This window comes from Cyprinodon variegatus, unplaced genomic scaffold (assembly GCF_000732505.1).
Source record: "Cyprinodon variegatus isolate N-32 unplaced genomic scaffold, C_variegatus-1.0 Scaffold95, whole genome shotgun sequence".
Lineage (NCBI taxonomy): Eukaryota > Metazoa > Chordata > Actinopteri > Cyprinodontiformes > Cyprinodontidae > Cyprinodon > Cyprinodon variegatus.
In genome coordinates this window covers 1,297,748-1,316,405 of record NW_015150548.1, presented here as the reverse complement: position 1 = coordinate 1,316,405, position 18,658 = coordinate 1,297,748, and the positions used below count along the sequence as shown (strand labels likewise).

Here is an 18,658-nt window from a genome sequence, read left to right as displayed (position 1 = left end):
GATGCTCGGTTTGAACTGCAGGAGATTGTCTTGACCATGTCTACATGCCTAAATGCACTGAGTTGCCGACATGTGATTGGCTTCTTAGAAATTAAGTGTTAACGAGCAGTTGTACCTAATAAAGTGGCCGGTGAGTGTATATAAACTTCTAGAGATGTTATGATTTATTTCACAAAGATCACAACCTATATAGATTGTGTAAATTGTGAATTTTGCTCCGTTACTTGCAAACAAAGAACACTTTTTTTTGTCAAAAGAATCTGGGAAAAAAAGCAATTTAGAGAAGAAATTTGAAAACCACATGTTCTAAAGAAAGGTTTTGAAAGTGACTTTGCTGTATTCTAAAATCTTATTTTCAAATTTCAAGATTCTTTTTGAACTACCCGTTTATTAAAAAAGTGTACCAACAATTGTTTTCTACATGTATACTACTAGACTATTTTTCCAGCCAATTGTCGTGTTTGTCTGCAGCTGTTTGTTAAAAAGACATTTGAGACAAAGTTTCATAATTACTGTATTAAAAAGAAAACACATATCTGTGTAATTTTTGGTCTATATTAGCCAGACCTATTGCCCGAATAGAATGACTCCACAAGTCTAGGTCTTTAAGCATGAAAAGTTTTAGTCTGACCTTCATGATGTTTTCCCTTAGAATGTTCTTGTTCTTCTCCAATGACAGTAAAACTAATTAGACCATCATACAAGCATTTTTATGTCTCACTAACCTGGGAAAGCCTGCAGTAGGTCCTTGGAGAACATTTTAGTGTTTTTGGAGACTTCTTTTAGCATTGTGTGGTCTGCATTCAGGATGTAACAGCATTGAACGTTGCTTTGACCATCTGTCACTTGTAGAATATATTTTTTTCTTATTTAAATATCTTAGAAGGTGCAAACAAAATTTATCTTCCTGAAGGCATCAAACATTTCTTTGGATCCCATGAATTTCACCCGAAAGGTCAAACCCTGAAGTTTTAATAGTCAAACCTCCCTAGAAGGGTGCACTCCACAAGGGAATAAATCAATAGTTTATTCCTTCAAAGAAATTGGCTTATTAAATCTAGTTAAAAAGTATTTTTATATATTCTTTTTGCTTTGTATCTTTAGCATTACATTTCCTCGACAAGAGCTAAAGAAGCAGTTTTCTACCCACTAGAGAGAACATAACAGCCAACAATCAGCAGGGTCTGCGGGTTGGGCATTAAAAACTGCTGGGCTCCCTCCATGCTAAGCTGTGAACATAATGATGACGAAGTGAAACAACAACAAGCCTCTGTGGTTTAGTAGTCTGTGTAAAAACAGGAAAGGATCTGTCTAAAAAGCAGCATTACGTAACCGTAGAAACAGCTAACACTCGTCTAGTTTCTCTGATCTGCTTTCTAGAATATTCTGCCTGTTTATTGCTAGAGAGACAGTTTATTAAATCATCAGCTTTTAATAATGTAGCAACGGCAGCAACAAATGACTAAAATAGATCTTTCTTTTATTCTGAGTTAACTTTTGAAAACGGATTTTGAAACCAGAGCCAGAGAGAATAATGTCGTATATTTTTCTTGTCTATATGAAGATAAAACAGATTTAGAGCAAGTTATGCATTTGTCCAACTTTGACGAACACAGCGTCCTTAGCATTACTATGCTGCTAAATATAAAATTTAACATTTAGAAACTGTCATGACTGATGTGAATTTAATTTGAAAAATTAAATAAATAAAAGTAAAGTCAAATAGTTATATCTACAATTTATTTATTGAAGCATCATTACACTCAACTCAACTTTATTTATAAAGCCTTTTAAAACAACCACAGCTGCCACAACGTAGTTTACATCCAAGTAGAATTAAAATAGTAAAAAAACACAATTATGTACCTTCTATACCTTTTAAAACTATGACTCTACACAAGTCTTAAAATAGTACTTCTGCTGGTAAAGTTTAGAATGAGTTAAAAAACCAATGCAATGTATTTACCACACAAAACTGAACTAATATAATGCATATGTCAATGAATTTATGTATTGTATGACTTATTTTCAAAGGTTGTGTCTTATGGTCCATCCACACTGAATGCAGTGTCTGTGGTGAAATGTAAAGTTCGTGGTGAACTTTAAAGTGCCTTGAGATGCAATGTGTTATTAATTGGCGCTATATGAATAACCTGAATTGAAATTGAATTGAAATGTGAAATGGGCAGTGGATTTACAGAGTTTCGCTATCCAAACCGCCCAGGCAGCAGTAAATTCCATTGCTTCCCTCTCACTGTGCGGCACCATACAGTGAGAGTGAATTGGTGACCACGGAAGTTGAAAAATCTGAAATTTTCTGTAACATTGCATTGCAGTAACCAAACATGGACCGGTTGTGATTGTGAGCTAGGTAGAAAGGATGCAGCTGAGACAAATGGTTTTTCAATCAAAATAGAATATAGAGAACATTTTTTTACAAACGCTCTCAAGATGTTTTTAGGTGGCTTTGAAAAAAGTAGTTTTAATTGATCCGTCAAAATGCTTTTCATCGTCCGCCCTTATATCCATTATAGACACCGGCCAGTTTTTGTTGCCTCTGGCCAATTTTTGCACTCTGCCCCGCAGGTGTCTCTGATCTACTGCTGTCCTCCTTCAAACCTCCGCAAGAGGAATGTTGAAAGACAAAGAAAAACACTGTGTCCAACACCACAAAAATGCCTCTGTGCACTAAGACCTCCCAAACTTTGGTGTCACACTTAAACTAAAGCGTCTGCATAGTTCTTTAGGTTATTGACGCACACACACCCATAACCACAAGAAGTTGGCAATCCTTTAAGGCGGGAAACTGAAAATGATGATAAATAATAATATTGAAGAACCAACTTAACATTTATCTTAGTGGATGGCCTATATTCATTTTAAAGGATCTTGAGCCTAGTAAAAATAACAACTGAAAAGTGAAATAAAATATAACAAAAACACAAATTTTTTCTGTTTTTCTTTGTTCGTTTGGGTGTTTTGTTTAAAAATTTTATTCCACAAATCAGTTACATAGTTGATGAAATTACTGAGGAGAAAATTAATGTAGAGACTTTAAGAACTACTAAATCCTGAGAGGGGAAAGCTTAGTAAAAGCTGCTGTAATGATTTTTCAAACAGCATAAAAACCAGAAAAAAAACAACACATTATTGTTGCTTACAGCAGGCATACATTGTACACAGCTACAGCTCTAACTGTACAACGAACTGCAGGATTTAACAGTTCCCAGCTCATAGTGTATGTGTTTACACTGTACAACCCAATGCTCTGATGAGATCTAACTGCTCACACTGTACGTCAAAAAACCACACGTCGACTCAGCAACAAAAGATTGCACTGGTTGGACTCGTCAATATGGAAGAAGAAGAAGTAGTCTTCCCTTGTTTGCACATGCGCAGTGTGCAAGATTCTGGTAAATCAGCTCCTAAACGCTCGTAGCTCTGCTTCAATAGCAGCATTTGCTCATAAACACCTCATAAAGGCCTACCGCATTTCCAACATGTTTGATTTTTTTCCCCAACCTTATAATTCCCGATTGGGAGGTGGTCCTGAGTGGTTAATCGCCTCTGATTGGCCTCTGTATACTACACAATGAAGCTGAAACTCTGCCCAATCCAAAAAATTGGGCTGAAGAATCGGCTTGAAAAGGCAAAAACTTGTACAGTGTATTGCGACATTAGTCTATTATCCACCTGTCACTCAGGTCTCTCTGTACTTATATGATTGAGAAACTCTTCTAGTAAAAGGATCACATTGGGAGATGAACAGCAAAGCATTCTCAGATGCTATATTTTATGCTATATTTGCATCTCTTTTTATACTTCGCTATTAATAAAATGTCTCACAACATATCACTATATTGAATTTCATGGAGCTTTTCTACTTCCTCAAAATTTACTGATTCTTCTTTTTCTGTCATTTGAGGGAGAAATATGACACTATTTGCTAGTCATGCTACTTACACACTGATTGGTCATTACTAGAAAGAGTGGGGTAGGGTAGGGGTTTGGGCTGCAGACAGACAGGAAAAGATCAGAGCCCATGTAGCGCAATGTGCAGCAGAACCTGAGTGATATTCAGTTACTTTGGCAGGTTTGATTTGAGGGGGCAAGGCATTTATTTGAAGGGGTACCACCCCCTCTTGGTCCAGCATATAGCCAGCCTGGAAAGAAACTACTACTTAGATCCTGCAATGCCAGGCGTGTCGCCCTGTTTAAAGCATGTCCGGGCCAATCTGAAGACTGGTTTGTGTTAGGGGCATAATCAACAGGGCCATATATGTTGAGGTTTTAAGGCCATGGATTTGTTTATTCACTGGGCCTTAAGTTTTGGAATAAGATAAAATGATATTTAAATCCTTTAGATTTCTTCTCCAATGAGGGTAAGGTACATGCTCTCAGAGGCAAGTCATTGTAGACACCTTGTATTAACTCATATTTGGGAATAAACCACATTTCATCCTTTTTGCTTTGGTAATATATATGGGAAATACCAATGGTAACACCTGAAATATGTATTTTAGCACCGGCTGCCTGAAAAGACAAATTTTTTCCAACTGTAGACAATTTCAACTCAACCTTTCCTTTCATGTCCAACTTTTTTTAACTACACAATGGAAATGTCATGGTCCCAGACACCCACCTAGAAAGGCCTTTTGTTGGACCCACTGCATAGTCTGGCACAAGCGCTGGACAGAGAATAATTGAAACGCAGATAAAGTCTAAATCAACACTTTTGAGAGACTTTAGAAAAGCCTGGAGAAGTCTTTGTATATTTCATCACTGTATATCAAGTATTATCTGGTTGACTGAAACCTACCAAAAGCTACTGGAAAGACAAAGCAGAACAAATTTGAGAGGTATCCAGGGTAGAGGGTGAAATAAACTTCATACTCACATGTTTGACATTGGCTTTCCTGGGGACCCCAGCAGCGTCCGTTACAGGAGCGATGGCATCGTCTGCCTGTAGAAAAAAAAACAAAACAAAACAACAAATTGGAGCCGTGGATCAGACAGATTCTCTTTGAACAACAAATTTAAGGCAAGTTATTTTTCAACACGGAGTGCCGAAACTTTCCAGTGACAGATTTATCGAAACTCTTCAGCTTGATGAGACAATAGGCTGCTTTGGTCGGGGACAAACACATGCGTGAAAAACAGGCCCTCTACTCTTTTTCTGTCACATGGAAAGTGGGATCTGACAGAGCGCTCACAGCCCTCATCTGCCTGTGGCCCATCATTGAGACTTAATTGACTATGGGTTAATTACAGAGTGAGTGGAACAACGCAGCCAATTGTCACCCAGCCTTTCAACCACTCCCACCATGGGGTCCTTAATGTTAAATACTGGCTACATCTTGGGAACAGGCTCCAATTTGGCAACCTTAACACCCACACACTCTCTTGTCATTTTTTTGTTGGCCCACCTCCTCAATGCTTTGGTTCTTTTATCACCATCCTTCCCATCAGCATTGTCTAATCAGCAACATAACAATGTTTCACACATTTCGGACATAAAGATCATTCCTAAAATGTTTTTCTATGTTTTTATGTGCTCTGCTTTTTCCAGAGGTCTTTTCACAAGCTATGTTTTTTTTTTATTTTTTTTTATTTTTTATAATTACTATGAAAGCATAATTAAGCTCATGGAATATATTTAAGGATGTTGCAAGTGTATCTTTCTCGTAATTCTAATGTTAATGTAATATAAAGCAAAAGCTCAATTGTCACTGTTAAGTTGGGGATTTAATAAAGGATCCAGAATCTGACATTATTCATGATTCGGATGTTTGCTTTAAACCAACAAGTAATCTATTAATCCAGATTTCATGATCATTCAGTTTGAAAGCCCTTCCCTCCAAACAACGGATGTCATCTAAACTTTGATTTTTAGGCTAAATCTAGTCCAGAATTAGTTGTTGAAAATTGGGCTTTGTTCGGTGTGTCTGATTTTGTCCCACTTTAGTCTAATAATAGACGTTGAAAACACAGTTTTCAACAATTAAAAAAATTACAGCGTTTCACTTTTCAACCAAATGTAGATATTGTTTTGGATGTAAATCATGTTGTCGTTTCAATGTCTTTTCAACCTATTTTTCCTTGGTAGGTTGGCAACTACCTCTTATCTTTAAGCCTGTCGAGCAGTTCACACTTATTTACCTTTTTTCCTAGTTATTAACTGTAACAATTAGGGCTCTGAGTCATGGGGTGTCCCAAATTATCTCTGTAGTCCAATAACGTCACCTGAAGTCTGTTCCAATTCAAGCATCCTCCCGAATTTGTATTCACTGAGCACCATTTCCGCGGTAATTTGCACAACCACCGCAGGGAGTTCATCGCTGTGCACAGTGTTTCAGTGTTTACACTGTAGATTGTAAATAGGAGGATTTCAGATGCCTCCCAAGGCAGAAAAAAACCATCAGCAAATAGAATGAGAAGCTAGTGCCTTGTTAGTCCAGGTTTGTGCAGTTAAAATGGTCATTTGTACAAAAAAAAAAAACATATGCACCAAAGTTTTGGTGCAAATGTGTGCAGATAATGGTCATTGAGAACTAACTTGGCAGCCATCAGCCGATAGGGGCTTTTCTCTACCTTTCCTGGGGAAAGCACTTGGTTTAATATTAATCTACTAGATCATTAAACTGCTAGGTGGAAGTCACAGGTCTCAAGTAACAAAGTACATATAACTGATTACATTCTATATTTTCTCGAAATTTTGGCTTTACTCGAGTACGTTTTTTTTTTTTTTTTTTGAAAAAAACCTGTGTTTTTCTTTATACTACTACTCCTTACATGTTTTTGCAATAATCTCTACTTTCTACTCCTAACATTTTAATAATATAACTCCATAGTTTGGTTTCATTTAAGCTCATTTTGTTCAGCCCTTTTGTATTAAAAAAAACATTAAAATGATTTGTTTTATCCAGACAATTGAATTCTTATAGGTTGGACTTGGTACTGCACCAACGTCTTGTTTGCCACATACCAAAATAAATAAATAAATAAATAATTAATTTTTTTTAAGATTATGCAAAGTTAAATTTGACCTTGTTACCATTAGTTATTGAATAAATGCAATTAAGTATGAAAAAGTTATCATCCAGAATTGTAGATTCCTTTAATGTTCCTTTAATAAGGTAGTGCAGTAACAAGTATAAGGTTTAAATCATCTGTCTTAACATTACTTTTACTTTTATACTTAAAGTACTTTTAAATAAAGATACTTTTACTTAGTAAAAAGTTTACGTTGATATTCTAACTTGTACAAAGGTGTTTTTAAACAGTAGGATCTATACTTCTGCTTGAGTTATAAACCAAAATACTTTAAACATCTCTGCTGTTAAACAGATATATAACATTAGCTTTTGTCATTGATGAGTTATGCTGAGATGGGGGCAAGAGCGGCTGCTGAAGGCAAGACCATCCCAATTCACAGCTGGTCACTTTCAGCCTTTGTTGGTTTGAGGTCTTTGAAGGATCTGTGTGGGTTGGATAAACCTCTGAATTGGGATACATGCCTAGAGGATATGAGAGTTTCTCTGCATCCTTAAGCATGTTCCACTCTCTGCAGCTGACAGAAAGTTGCTGAATAAGCTGATCAGGAAGACCAGCTCTATGATTGGATGTCCTCTGAAAGGATCTCTGTTGGATAATGTTTCCCACCTCCTGAATGAAGCTGTTGCAGAACTTGAGAGCTCCTTCAGTGACAGACTGCTGCTCCCTAAATGCACCAGGGAGCGTTATCACAGATCCTTCCTCCCAGCAGCTGTAAGACTTTATAACCACCACTGTTCCCAACAACCTCAATAAGTTGTTACATTCATGCAGATTTTGCACAGTTTCTCCCTTAGTCAGTTACATAACATGCTGCTGTCATTTTGAACATCTCTGATGTTGCTGCTATTTTTAAAATATCCGTTACTGTTAAAATGTCCATAGCTGCATATTGATTATTTATTCTCCAGGTGCACAGTTTTATATTGTTAAAACACTTTACAGTACATTATTTCATTATTATAATAATTTTTTTTACTCTTCACTTGTATGTTATTCTTATACATTTTTCTAAGGTCCACATTTGCTTGACCATTTTTTAATAATCTTGGTGCTGATGTAAACACCAGAAATTCCCCCTTGTGGGACAATAAATGGATTTTCTATTCTATTCTATTCTATTCTATTCTATTCTATTCTATTCTATTCTATTCTATTCTATATTTTGGCCTCATTTTTGGATAAATTAGCTGGGACATCCAATCATTAAAATATTGGTAGTTTTCCTTAATGTTTCCCACTCAAGAATATTCTCTGTGGAGTGAAACAATAGAACACTAATGATTATGAAAAGGCTTTTCAACCCCTTACAGGTCGATGGAGAACACCATTTGTTTAAATTGTATTAACACCAGTTTTCTACACGTTACCAAACTGACAGAACTCTAGCTGCAACAGAAGTCCCAATGCTTGAATAGCACTACCCAGCTGCCAATTTGACTTCTAATTCCAGGGCCGTATGCATTTCTTTCAGTCTCCACCAATTCATGCCAAAGCTATCCAAGCTAACCTCGTTGCTCATATAAAAGTCTTCAGATAGTTCCATTAGGTATGTTGTTAATTTACCCAAAGATTTATCTTTAGACAGGAAAAAAAAGGTTTCCAAGAGTTTGTCTTTACCCACCAGCTCATCTGACCTAAAATGACCACTGAAAAGAGGGAAATGGGCCCTTCAAGCCAGCTGTTAGCTTTATTGTGATGTATAAAGAGCAAATGGGCCTTGCTGCAAAGCTGAAACTCTGGTATAACTACAATAAGAAGTTCAAATGTTGATCTAACACTAAGTGATGTCGCTCCCAAATCCCCACCAGGAATACAGAATGAAATAAAGGGAATATGAATGTCTGTGCCCGTGTCTCTGTGAATACTAGGGGGGATATTCTGGATAAATAATAATTTTACTTAAAAGCTTTTGGACTTTACTCACATCCATTGTTGCTGTTGTTGGACGGAACCACAAGCAGCTCTGCCTGGGGGTTCTTGATAATGTCGCGCCAGTGAATGGTGTCGGCGTGGCACAGGAACTTGTTCTGGTCAACGTAGACGCCCCCGTTCAGTATCTCTGCACCACGAAAGGAAAGATACAAAAAAGACAGAGGGGAAAAAATTAAAAAATCACCAGAGTTTGATGGATTTATGGTGGATTCATTGTACATGTATGCTGTGGCAGGAAATCAATACTTCAAGGTTAAATCTTATGGTTCTTTTGTCTCGAAGTACGGCATTCCCTTAATGCGTGTCTGAGCATGAAGGTAAATGCTATTGACAAATGTTCACAGTAACTCAATGCCACGTCCACAGGCAGGGGTTGTTCAAATAAAAAGGCTAATAAATATGCAAACTTGACAACAAAGCTTTTAGGAGAATTTCATTCTGTAATTTATAAATTATACCGTAGATTTTCAGTAATCTCAGTTAGTTGCAGATTTCCTATCTTCTGTAGCTCTCTCCCAAGTATTTAATGAACTTGAATCAACAAATATATGTAATTTTTGTTCCTTTAAACAGGGACCAGTCCTTCATACAGGTTGAACCTCTTTTACATTTTCTTTTTGTTTGTTTTTTTATTGGTACAACCAAGCAATACACTTATTGGACTGGTGTGCATTTGGCCAACTCTTGGTGGCTTGTGAGCATTTGTGCAAGGTTGTGAAAGGTATATCTCACTACTCTCTTTAAACCTTCAGACCAGGGATCTTGAGACTCTTGAAAACACTTTCCAAGGTACTGTCATGCCTTGGATAGTGTTCTAACCATTGACTCCACAAAAGGTGAGGGTATAGGAGCTAGAACAGGAGGTAGGAGGTAAAATTTGAGGCATTTGGTTCAAGACCTTGACGTCAAATCAGGAGTAATCAAGCCAGAGAGATGTCTAATCTTTGCAGGCCCTTAGGGACTTGAGATTAACATCCCTGGTCCAGGTAGTGAGCATCAACCTCTTGAGAAATCTTGACCATGTCATTGTCAAAGGTAAGCAAAGACACAACTCATATAGAGTAGGCTTAAAAAGTGGAAATATGTTTTTCTCAAGGACCAGGGGCCTTAACAGATGCCAGAGTAGGATAATAAAACCTAATCCCTTTCTGTGTTACTAATCCAGGCTTTGGACACAGACAGTGAGTTTAATGATGCTGCTGTAATCCACCTCCCTCCCGAGCCGTGACCTAAGGCAGCGGAGACACTGTCGGAGCCTCTCTTTTTTTTTTTCTCTGCGACTGCAGCTGAATGCATTGTTAAACCTCATGAGGGGGTGGGTGGGGGGATTTAGATGCAATCACCTTGCATCCCTGTATCCTCGAATATGAGTCACGGCCTTATTCCAGGAAAGCACTTTTCATAATAAATGAAATTTAATTTCAAATAACTTGGAATGTGGCTCAGATTAAGGATGGATAAGCTTGAAAATAAAAAGAAAGGGCATTGTCTCTCCAGGCAGATTATTAACAGCATATGAATTATGCGGATGCCTCTGCAGCTCTGGAAGCCCGCACGCAGGAAGCTAATCATTACCATCCGACACCCTGATTAAGGAAGTGGGCCTTGGTGGAGACAGGGACATTCATTCACAGCCCTCTTTAGAGGTGACATGGCGCTTCGTCTGCCTGCTGAATGGCCTACAGCCGAAGCTTCATGTAATCATGTTCCCGTCACAATGGACCATTTATCACAGGGGGGGTGTTTACACCCATAAAAGCTCTTGGTGATTCATAAGTTGTGTTTTGTTCAAATAATGCAAAGGATGTTCTTAGAAATAGTTCTGAAAGAACTAGATAAAGTTTGGGGAGATGCATCTAGAAGTTATTTTGTTTTTCTTTTAATAGCACGGTTGCCCTGAAGTCACCTTCGTACTATAGCAGGGAACTCGCCAGCAGTTCTCACAACTCACTGTTGTGCAAAGGTGCAGAGGTGCAGGCACATTAGTGAATGGTGGATGCGCGGTGATGGATATGGTGCTCCATGGTCATTCAGAAGGAAATAAACTCCAAACCACACGGTAACTGCCGCTCTTTATGTGGCAAAAAGCCCCATAAAGCCTTGAAGTTTGTGAATAATGTTTTAGTTTAGGTGGAAATACAGACTCAGCAAGATGCGCTCGGGGGGCTTTTGTGGCGCAGAACGGGGATTTATGGTGGCTTGAGTTTCGGAGTGCAGGGAGTCAACGGAGGGTCCTGACACCTGCTTAATGTCCACCTTCTGTAAGAAAGCCGTTCACTGAGAAGTTTCACTTTACACATGAAAGATGAAGGTAGAAAAGCGATGAATAAGGTATTATTATTTACTTGACCTTTTTTTCTCAATGGATCAATCATTAAATACACTATTTTCCAGTAGATACCTCTTCATGCATGTTTAGATGGATAGTTCACATTTCTAAATATAAATTACCCTTTTAACTAAGAAAACATAAGGGTCCAGTAACTTCACTCAGATTTTTCACCTAGGTTTAGGAATTGGTTATCACTTGTCAGAAGAATTAGCACAGTTTGTAAATAATATATCCTCTCAGAGTTGAATATGTTGAGCTTAAAAAGGGTGCCGTTTTAGTGGATGTGTAACAACCTGCTCTGTTACAGTTCCAAAAAGGACGGCTGTGGTTATTGGGACATTATTGACTTAACAAAAGTGGTAAAGGGGCTTTAAGTTCCCCAGACAATGAAAAAGCTAAATAGCAGAAAAAGTCAAAAATGACAAACTAGAACTACCTTTTCCACCTGGGACTTTTGGGTAATGGCAGATATAATCGATTTTGATATTTTATGTAGAGCTGTCCCTCTGTTAGCCGCCCAGCACTGCCCCCTGAATGTTCTTTTAAATGCCAGCGGCTCCACTCCAGCCGACAAATTACCAACTATAGTGTCCATCCCAGCAGGGGCACTAACTCTTCCAGCATGGTGGCTGACAGGCCTCGACCAGGTGGCCATTCATTACCAGGCCGTGGCTGCCTGCTCCACTCGAGTACACCCATCCCCCCCAAATCCATAACTCTATGTTTCGATCAGGGAAGCTACTGATGACTGTCCCCCTTGCTGTACCCTTGAAACCACCCTCCTCCATCGAATCCTCCTCCCTTTCACTTCCCTTTTAATTCACAAGTCATCAAGGAAACTATTTTCTGAATCGTAGTTGCAGGTTATGGGCTTGGAGAGGCTTTGTTCCTCACCGCAAATATCTTAACGAAATTGCTCTTAAATATCAATTTGATATACCTCAAAATTATTAATATATAGAGAAGGCCTGACTTTGAATGAAAAACAAAACAATTCTATTAAATAAAATAATAAAATCAGTCAAACTGTACAAAAAAAACTCCAAAAACTTTATGTGATTCAGGAGGCATTATTGTTGCAAACAAATTAAACTTTTTTTTAAAAGGAAAAAAAAAAATGAAATCCTGAAATGAAAGTTAAAATAAAAAAGCTTGTTTTTCCAGATTTTGTTATATTATATATATAATAATAATATAATTATATTTTTTTTAATCTATTTTTTTTAACAGATGCAACTTTTACATTTCTTCAAATTGCATTATTTTCATATAGCCTTTTAGAGATCACGTTCTTTCCTCTGGAGATAGGCGCAAAGACGATTTCAATTCCTCATTCAGCATAAATGCTCGCTCTTGAACGAGAAAAATCTTGTTGCTAGCATCCATGAAGACCAATACAATTTAGTTTTTGCTAAAAACAATGAAAATAGGTGGAAATAATACACAAAAGTAAATCAAAGACTAAAAGGATCCCAATTCATGACAGTGTGTGGCCTTTTTCTGTTAGCATTATTAAGCAACTTCCCATTTATTTATCCTAATTGTTTGCAAATTCTTGCAATAATTAAAAATAAGGCTATATGTGTTATAGACCTTAATGAAATAAAAAAAAAAAACAGGAATTATACATTATTTTGATTAAAAGGCTACAATTGAATCAATTAAAAAAGAACCGTTCTCACAAATCTCCATGCTCTGTGTCACCAGGCGCTCTGCTCCCTGTGATGGTGTTTCATGTGCGTACAAGGCCTCGGAGGGCTCTGCCACCATATGGTCAGGTCATGTTTGCTTCTGGTTGTAGCATTTTACTACAGCTCTTTTGGCATGGGAAGAAACTCTCTCAGCCTAATGGAGAAATCATATTCTTGGCGAGCTGAGGTTAAGGTTTTAGGTCGAATCAGAGATATGATTCATAGCATGCAGTGAAACACGATGCAGACTATCATTGGGTCAGTACTTGAAACTATTAAAAGCAAAAGATGTTCAGAAAATCCAGATAAAACCACTTGCATTTTTTTTTATCTACTTGCATTAAATGAAGCTCTTTGCTGCTTGCTAGGAGATTAAGAATCACTATATTATCTGCAAAATATAAGCGACTGTTGCAATGACTTAAAACTCATATTGGTTGGATGTTTGAACAAAAAACATATTTTCTTTAAACTCACTTTACAATGGTTTTCATTAATAGTTTCTCAGAACTATTTCAATGTTTTCGTAGGTCTTATCTGCTTTCCAATAAATTTTTCTTGCAGTACCTGGATTTTTGAGGAAAACTTCAATATTATTTCTGACTTACAGTCTGTCTCATAAGATTTCCTATCTTTAATAAACTCATTGAAAAAAAAACCCCTAAAAAAATCAAAAAACTGTTCTTTAGAAAGAGAACAGTCATTTCATTAAGCTAACAGCCAGTTAACTAATAGCAGACACTTTCTTTTTCCTTTTATATATCCTTCTTTATAAGGTTTGCTTTTTCTTGGTAGTTAGGGGTTATTGATGAACTTTAAAACATATGGCCAATTTATTGGAATTGTTAAATCGATTCATTTGCAGAGAGTTTTTATACAACATTTTCATTGAGTTTGGGTTCTGACAAGAGATGAGGGTGGGATTGTGTGAATGGGTGCATGTGAATGTGTTTTTGTCTTTTTGTCGGGTTGAGTGCTTTGTTTCCCCTCGCTACTGGACCATCCAAGGCTCCATACATTAGTGAGGCCTCTTCCCTCCTCTCCTTATGCTCCCTGCAGGTGACCAGTACCTCTTCTGTCTGGTGTGGTCATGGTTCTCTCTCTGTGGGGCTCAGTGCTTTTTTGCGTCCCCGCTCATTCCAGGCCTAGGCACTGTAGGGTATCTGTTTGAGGTAGGTGCTCGCCTTGGCCTTAGGTTATAGGGCCCACAACTGGGTCTGCGTTGTGAAGCCGTGGGCTCATCACTGCAGCTTCTTGGAGCTTCAGCCACTGACCCTCTGGGGTTTGGAGTTCTTGTCTACTCATCACGGTTGGGTCTTTGCAGAGATGGGAAGTAACGAAGTACAAATACTTCGTTACTGTACTCAAGTAGATTTTTCTGATATTTTTACTTTACTTTACTACTTATTTTTATGGCGACTTTTTACTTCTACTCCTTACATTTTTACACAAATATCTGTACTTTCTACTCCTTACATTTTTAAAAATTGGCTCGTTACTTTAGTTTTGAATCATTTCAATGGAGTTACCGTTATTATTTTTCACGTCATCAATACCAAATTCAATCTAATTGGATGGGAATCTACGTTGCATTTGACGCACCACTACAAGATGAATCGACAGATTCGGTGGTATTCATTCGCGGCAAATCATTGCAGCTTGGTGGCGGTGGCGTTAGCATAGCAGTATGGACGACGAGATGATTGAAAATGAACACAACGGAGATCTAGTCCTATTGGCAGACATCCATTTAAAATGTAGGCAACGGCATGAAAAAAGTGGTTTCTACTTTTACTTTTATACTTTAAGTAAATTTACAAGCCTGTACTTTGTTACTTTTACTTGAGTAAAGAAGTTTAATCAGTACTTCCACTTTTACCAGAGTATTTTTTAACACAAGTATCTGTACTTTTACTCAAGTACGGAAAGTGAGTACTTTTGCCATCTCTGGGTCTTTGCCACTGCTGTGTCTGCAATCCCTGTGACCCTTCACCTTTGAATAAACTTTGAATATCTAAGGCTTTGGTTTCCTCTGTGTCAGTGCTGAGCCCTTTGGGTGGGGTCTGGGCCCCCTCACACCTGCTATTGAACATATCTTCCTGCTATGGGAAAATTATAAACATTATATACACAAGCGTACACTTATGCATATACAAAACTGGTGTTTGGATCCATTAATACCAAGCCGCAACTTTAATTATACAGCTCTGTACAACATTATGTTATCTTTATAGGTTTCGTGTTTAATGTTTAATGTAATTCAGTGTGTCCATGGGATACTCCTGTAGTATTGTGTGTTTTGTGTTTTTTTTCTTCTCTTTCTCCTTATTTCTTGCGGGTGTGGAAGCACACTTTAAAAGACTTTAACAGCTATTCTGTTTTTACAGTTTGTTCTATTTTTCACTCCATTTTATTCTATTTATCTCCCTCTTTCTCCCCCTTTCTCATTCTTTCTCTGTTCCCCTTAATTCTTATCCCATCTCAATTTCTTACCTCCCCCTCTGTCTCCATGTCCATTCCTTATGTTTTTTTCCTCCAACAGTGACTTCTAATGAAGTTTCATACAAAATTACCAAGTGGACATGTTGGTCCACTTGTTAAATCTAATATTTTGGGCTATTATACAGCACAGCTTAGATAAAGAAAGGGGTTGATTGGTGTTTAAGTTGAAGACTGTCAACATTTTAAGTAAAAGACTGAGAATATAAATAAGAAAGTCCTGACGACATAATCATGACCTCAAATTGATCAAGCAAAGACATCATACCGAAAAAACAAGGTTATACCTGCAGAATTAGATTACTTCAAAATACTAATTTGCACCACAACATTCTCAGAACGAGACATAGACCGTTAGCGATAGTAAAAAAAATTTTTCCGTGCCAGCCGGCCTTTATAAGCCAATTAAGCTCATTTCATAGGCATTCAGCTCAGCAGAGTCCCTTATTTTGAAGTAGTCTCAAGGCAACGATAGCCAAAGCACCAATCAGTGACCACAGCTCTGAAGGAAGCCTGCTGATGAGCTTTCATCAGTGCTGGTAGCCACTTGTCTTGCATCTCTTCCTCTGCCTAATTACGCTGATGAATAAGGCTATAATAGTGATCCATCCTCAGCTGATAAGTTCTCACTATAACCCTTATTGTCTTGTCTTGGGGGCAGGTCTGTCAAATTTCACACAACTAAAATGGAAAGCAGCCAGAGCATCCACCCTTTGCTTTTTTTTATTAGCATCATTCCTCTAGTTCTACCTTGGACCAATCCTTTGTAAACACTAATGTCCATTCTTCATGAGGATTGCTTTTTAACTCAAGAGACGGAAAAGAAATACAAATGTGTTCACTTTAATGCTCCCTTCCAGATTTTGTGAGTGAAAATGAGTAAAAACATCAAGAAAGTCCTCAGCAACAAAACTCTAACCTTGTAATTTTATGTTTTGTATATAAAACAGGGCCTTTTAGTTGTCCTCAGCTGATCTGCATGATAATGGGAATATTACATAAAATGATTAATGGGGAGGCTCTAGTCACAAATATGTTTTGCTTGTAAACCATAGAAAAAAATGGCTAAGATATTTTGCTTTGTCTGTTTAGATAGGAATGTGTTCATAAAATAGATTTGTGGTAAATAAAATTTTCCTCTTTAATCCTAATGTGAAGCAATACATAATTTTCACCATTTTGCAAGTCAAAACGTCATGCACAAATAGGAGTTAAGGTTTGTGAATAGATCTATGCTGTAAATATATTTACACAAGTTACAGCTGAAGGCCGTTTGCAGAAAAAAAAAAAGCTAGAAACTATGTAAAAGGAAAAAAAAATAATTTGATCAAGTTTCAAAACTTGTATGTAGTTTCTACAAGGGCACCACTGCATGTTCACCCAGAGGCTGATACCCTGTCTACTTTAGACTAGGCTAAAAACTTTCCTTTTTGGTGAAGCTTATAGTTAGACTGCCTTGAGCTATCCAGAGCAATCTCTATATTTATACTCCTGTAGCCTTAGGCTGCTGGAGGACATGGTTACCACTTTTCGTCTCCTTCTTTCTATCTATATTCTCTAATTCTGCAGTATATAACATTACCATAACATTATGTTTTCTCTGCTTTTTTTTCATCATAGTAGCCTAATTCGGCCTGCTTCTCTTTAGTTGTGACAGGTTTCCCGCGGAGGTGTCAGCAGGGCTGCTGACATGAATAACCCTAATTGCAGATGATAGAGTTGGGCTGTTTTTTCTGTGTTTATTCCTGTTTCTCCCCTACACACAGCTTTCGGCTGAGCATGAACTGTGCTTATTGTATATTCAACCTATCATCTGTTTAGACATAAAGACTCAGAGTTCATCTTTCTTTACCAGGAATAGCAATCTATGGAGCAAACTTACTGTCACCTTTTCTACTATAGGAAGTATTTATGGATCAGTGCTTCAATGTCTCCTTCTGTCACTTTGAAACCCCAGTTGGCCCCTGGCAGACTGAGCCTTGTTCTGTTAGAGGTTTCTTCCTGTTAAAGGGAGCTTAAAACTGTCTTTTACATGTGTATAAATGTATAACAGCCCTAAAAAATGTTTCTCAATTGCAGAATTGATCCTTGAAGGAAACTTATTTTCCAAAAGAATGATTGTTTTGTGTGTTCTCCGACCGGTAATTTACATTGAACAGGTTATTGGGCTCTACATGTCCGCGGACACAGAGCTGTCAGATGGCATGACAGAAGATGTGGAAGTGGGGCAGGGGGAGAAAACAAATTGCTTTCATTTTCTTAGAGTGCAAAGCTCTTCAGGGAGCATGATACAGGCGCAGCAAATCCGCAACTCTGGAAAATGGTGACTCGCATGAGAAGAAGCCGATGGCATAGCGGTGACGAAACGGAGAAAATGGTTCAGTTAATTAAACTGCCATGACCTCTGAAGTATTAAGGGAAATTACTTTGAAATTTTGACTATTTAGTGGTGGAATTGCAAGAAAATTACCAAATGTAATGGGAACATTGCTGTAAACCTGTAAAATGTATCTACATGACAGGTTATACTTTTTCAAATTTTTTCTGATAAAAAATAGTCCGTTTTTTCAATATGGCATGCTTCCATTTCCCCTGCAGACCGAATCATTTCCTGTTCTACTTGAACAAAATAATGAATGATCCAAAAATCTTCCGTTCAACACTGAATAGTTTTCCTAAAACATTCACTAATAGCAACAAATCTAGTGACTTTTTTCTGTCTTATTTGACACTTAGGTGAGAGCAAGAAAGCACCAATCAGACTGATTTTACAGTCATAGCAACATTAAATTAATGTCTTTTTGGTTCAGTTAAAACATTATTTAATACATTAAAAAAAATAATCGATAAGTTTTTCCTTTACTTTTAGCTTTTTCTTTTTTTGCAATAGGCATAAGGGTTATATAATTTTGTATTATTATTATTATTTAGAGATGCCATGGTCTAATCCTTGAAAAGAAATGACTCCACTCATTTCTTCAAGATGAGGTGTTTCCATATTCTAGCCTTTAAAAAATATTTTTAGAAAGTTAATTTACTTGATATTATTGTTGATTCCATACTTTATATCAGAAGTTTTCATATAGATTTATATATATATATATATATATATATATATATATATATATATATATATATATATATATAT

General features: G+C 37.2%; 1 protein-coding gene across 1 annotated transcript in view; it reads right to left on the bottom strand.

Annotated features, from left to right (window-relative positions):
• The window catches only part of LOC107084231 (receptor tyrosine-protein kinase erbB-4-like), a 367,984-nt gene that overhangs the window by 145,238 nt on the left and 204,088 nt on the right, over window positions 1-18,658 (bottom strand). Inside the window, exons 5-6 of the mRNA XM_015373962.1 lie at window positions 8,981-9,115; window positions 4,898-4,963 (exon numbers count right to left, since the gene is read on the bottom strand). Coding sequence (XP_015229448.1) covers window positions 4,898-4,963; window positions 8,981-9,115 — 201 coding nt within the window. The remainder of the gene's footprint in view (window positions 1-4,897; window positions 4,964-8,980; window positions 9,116-18,658) is intronic.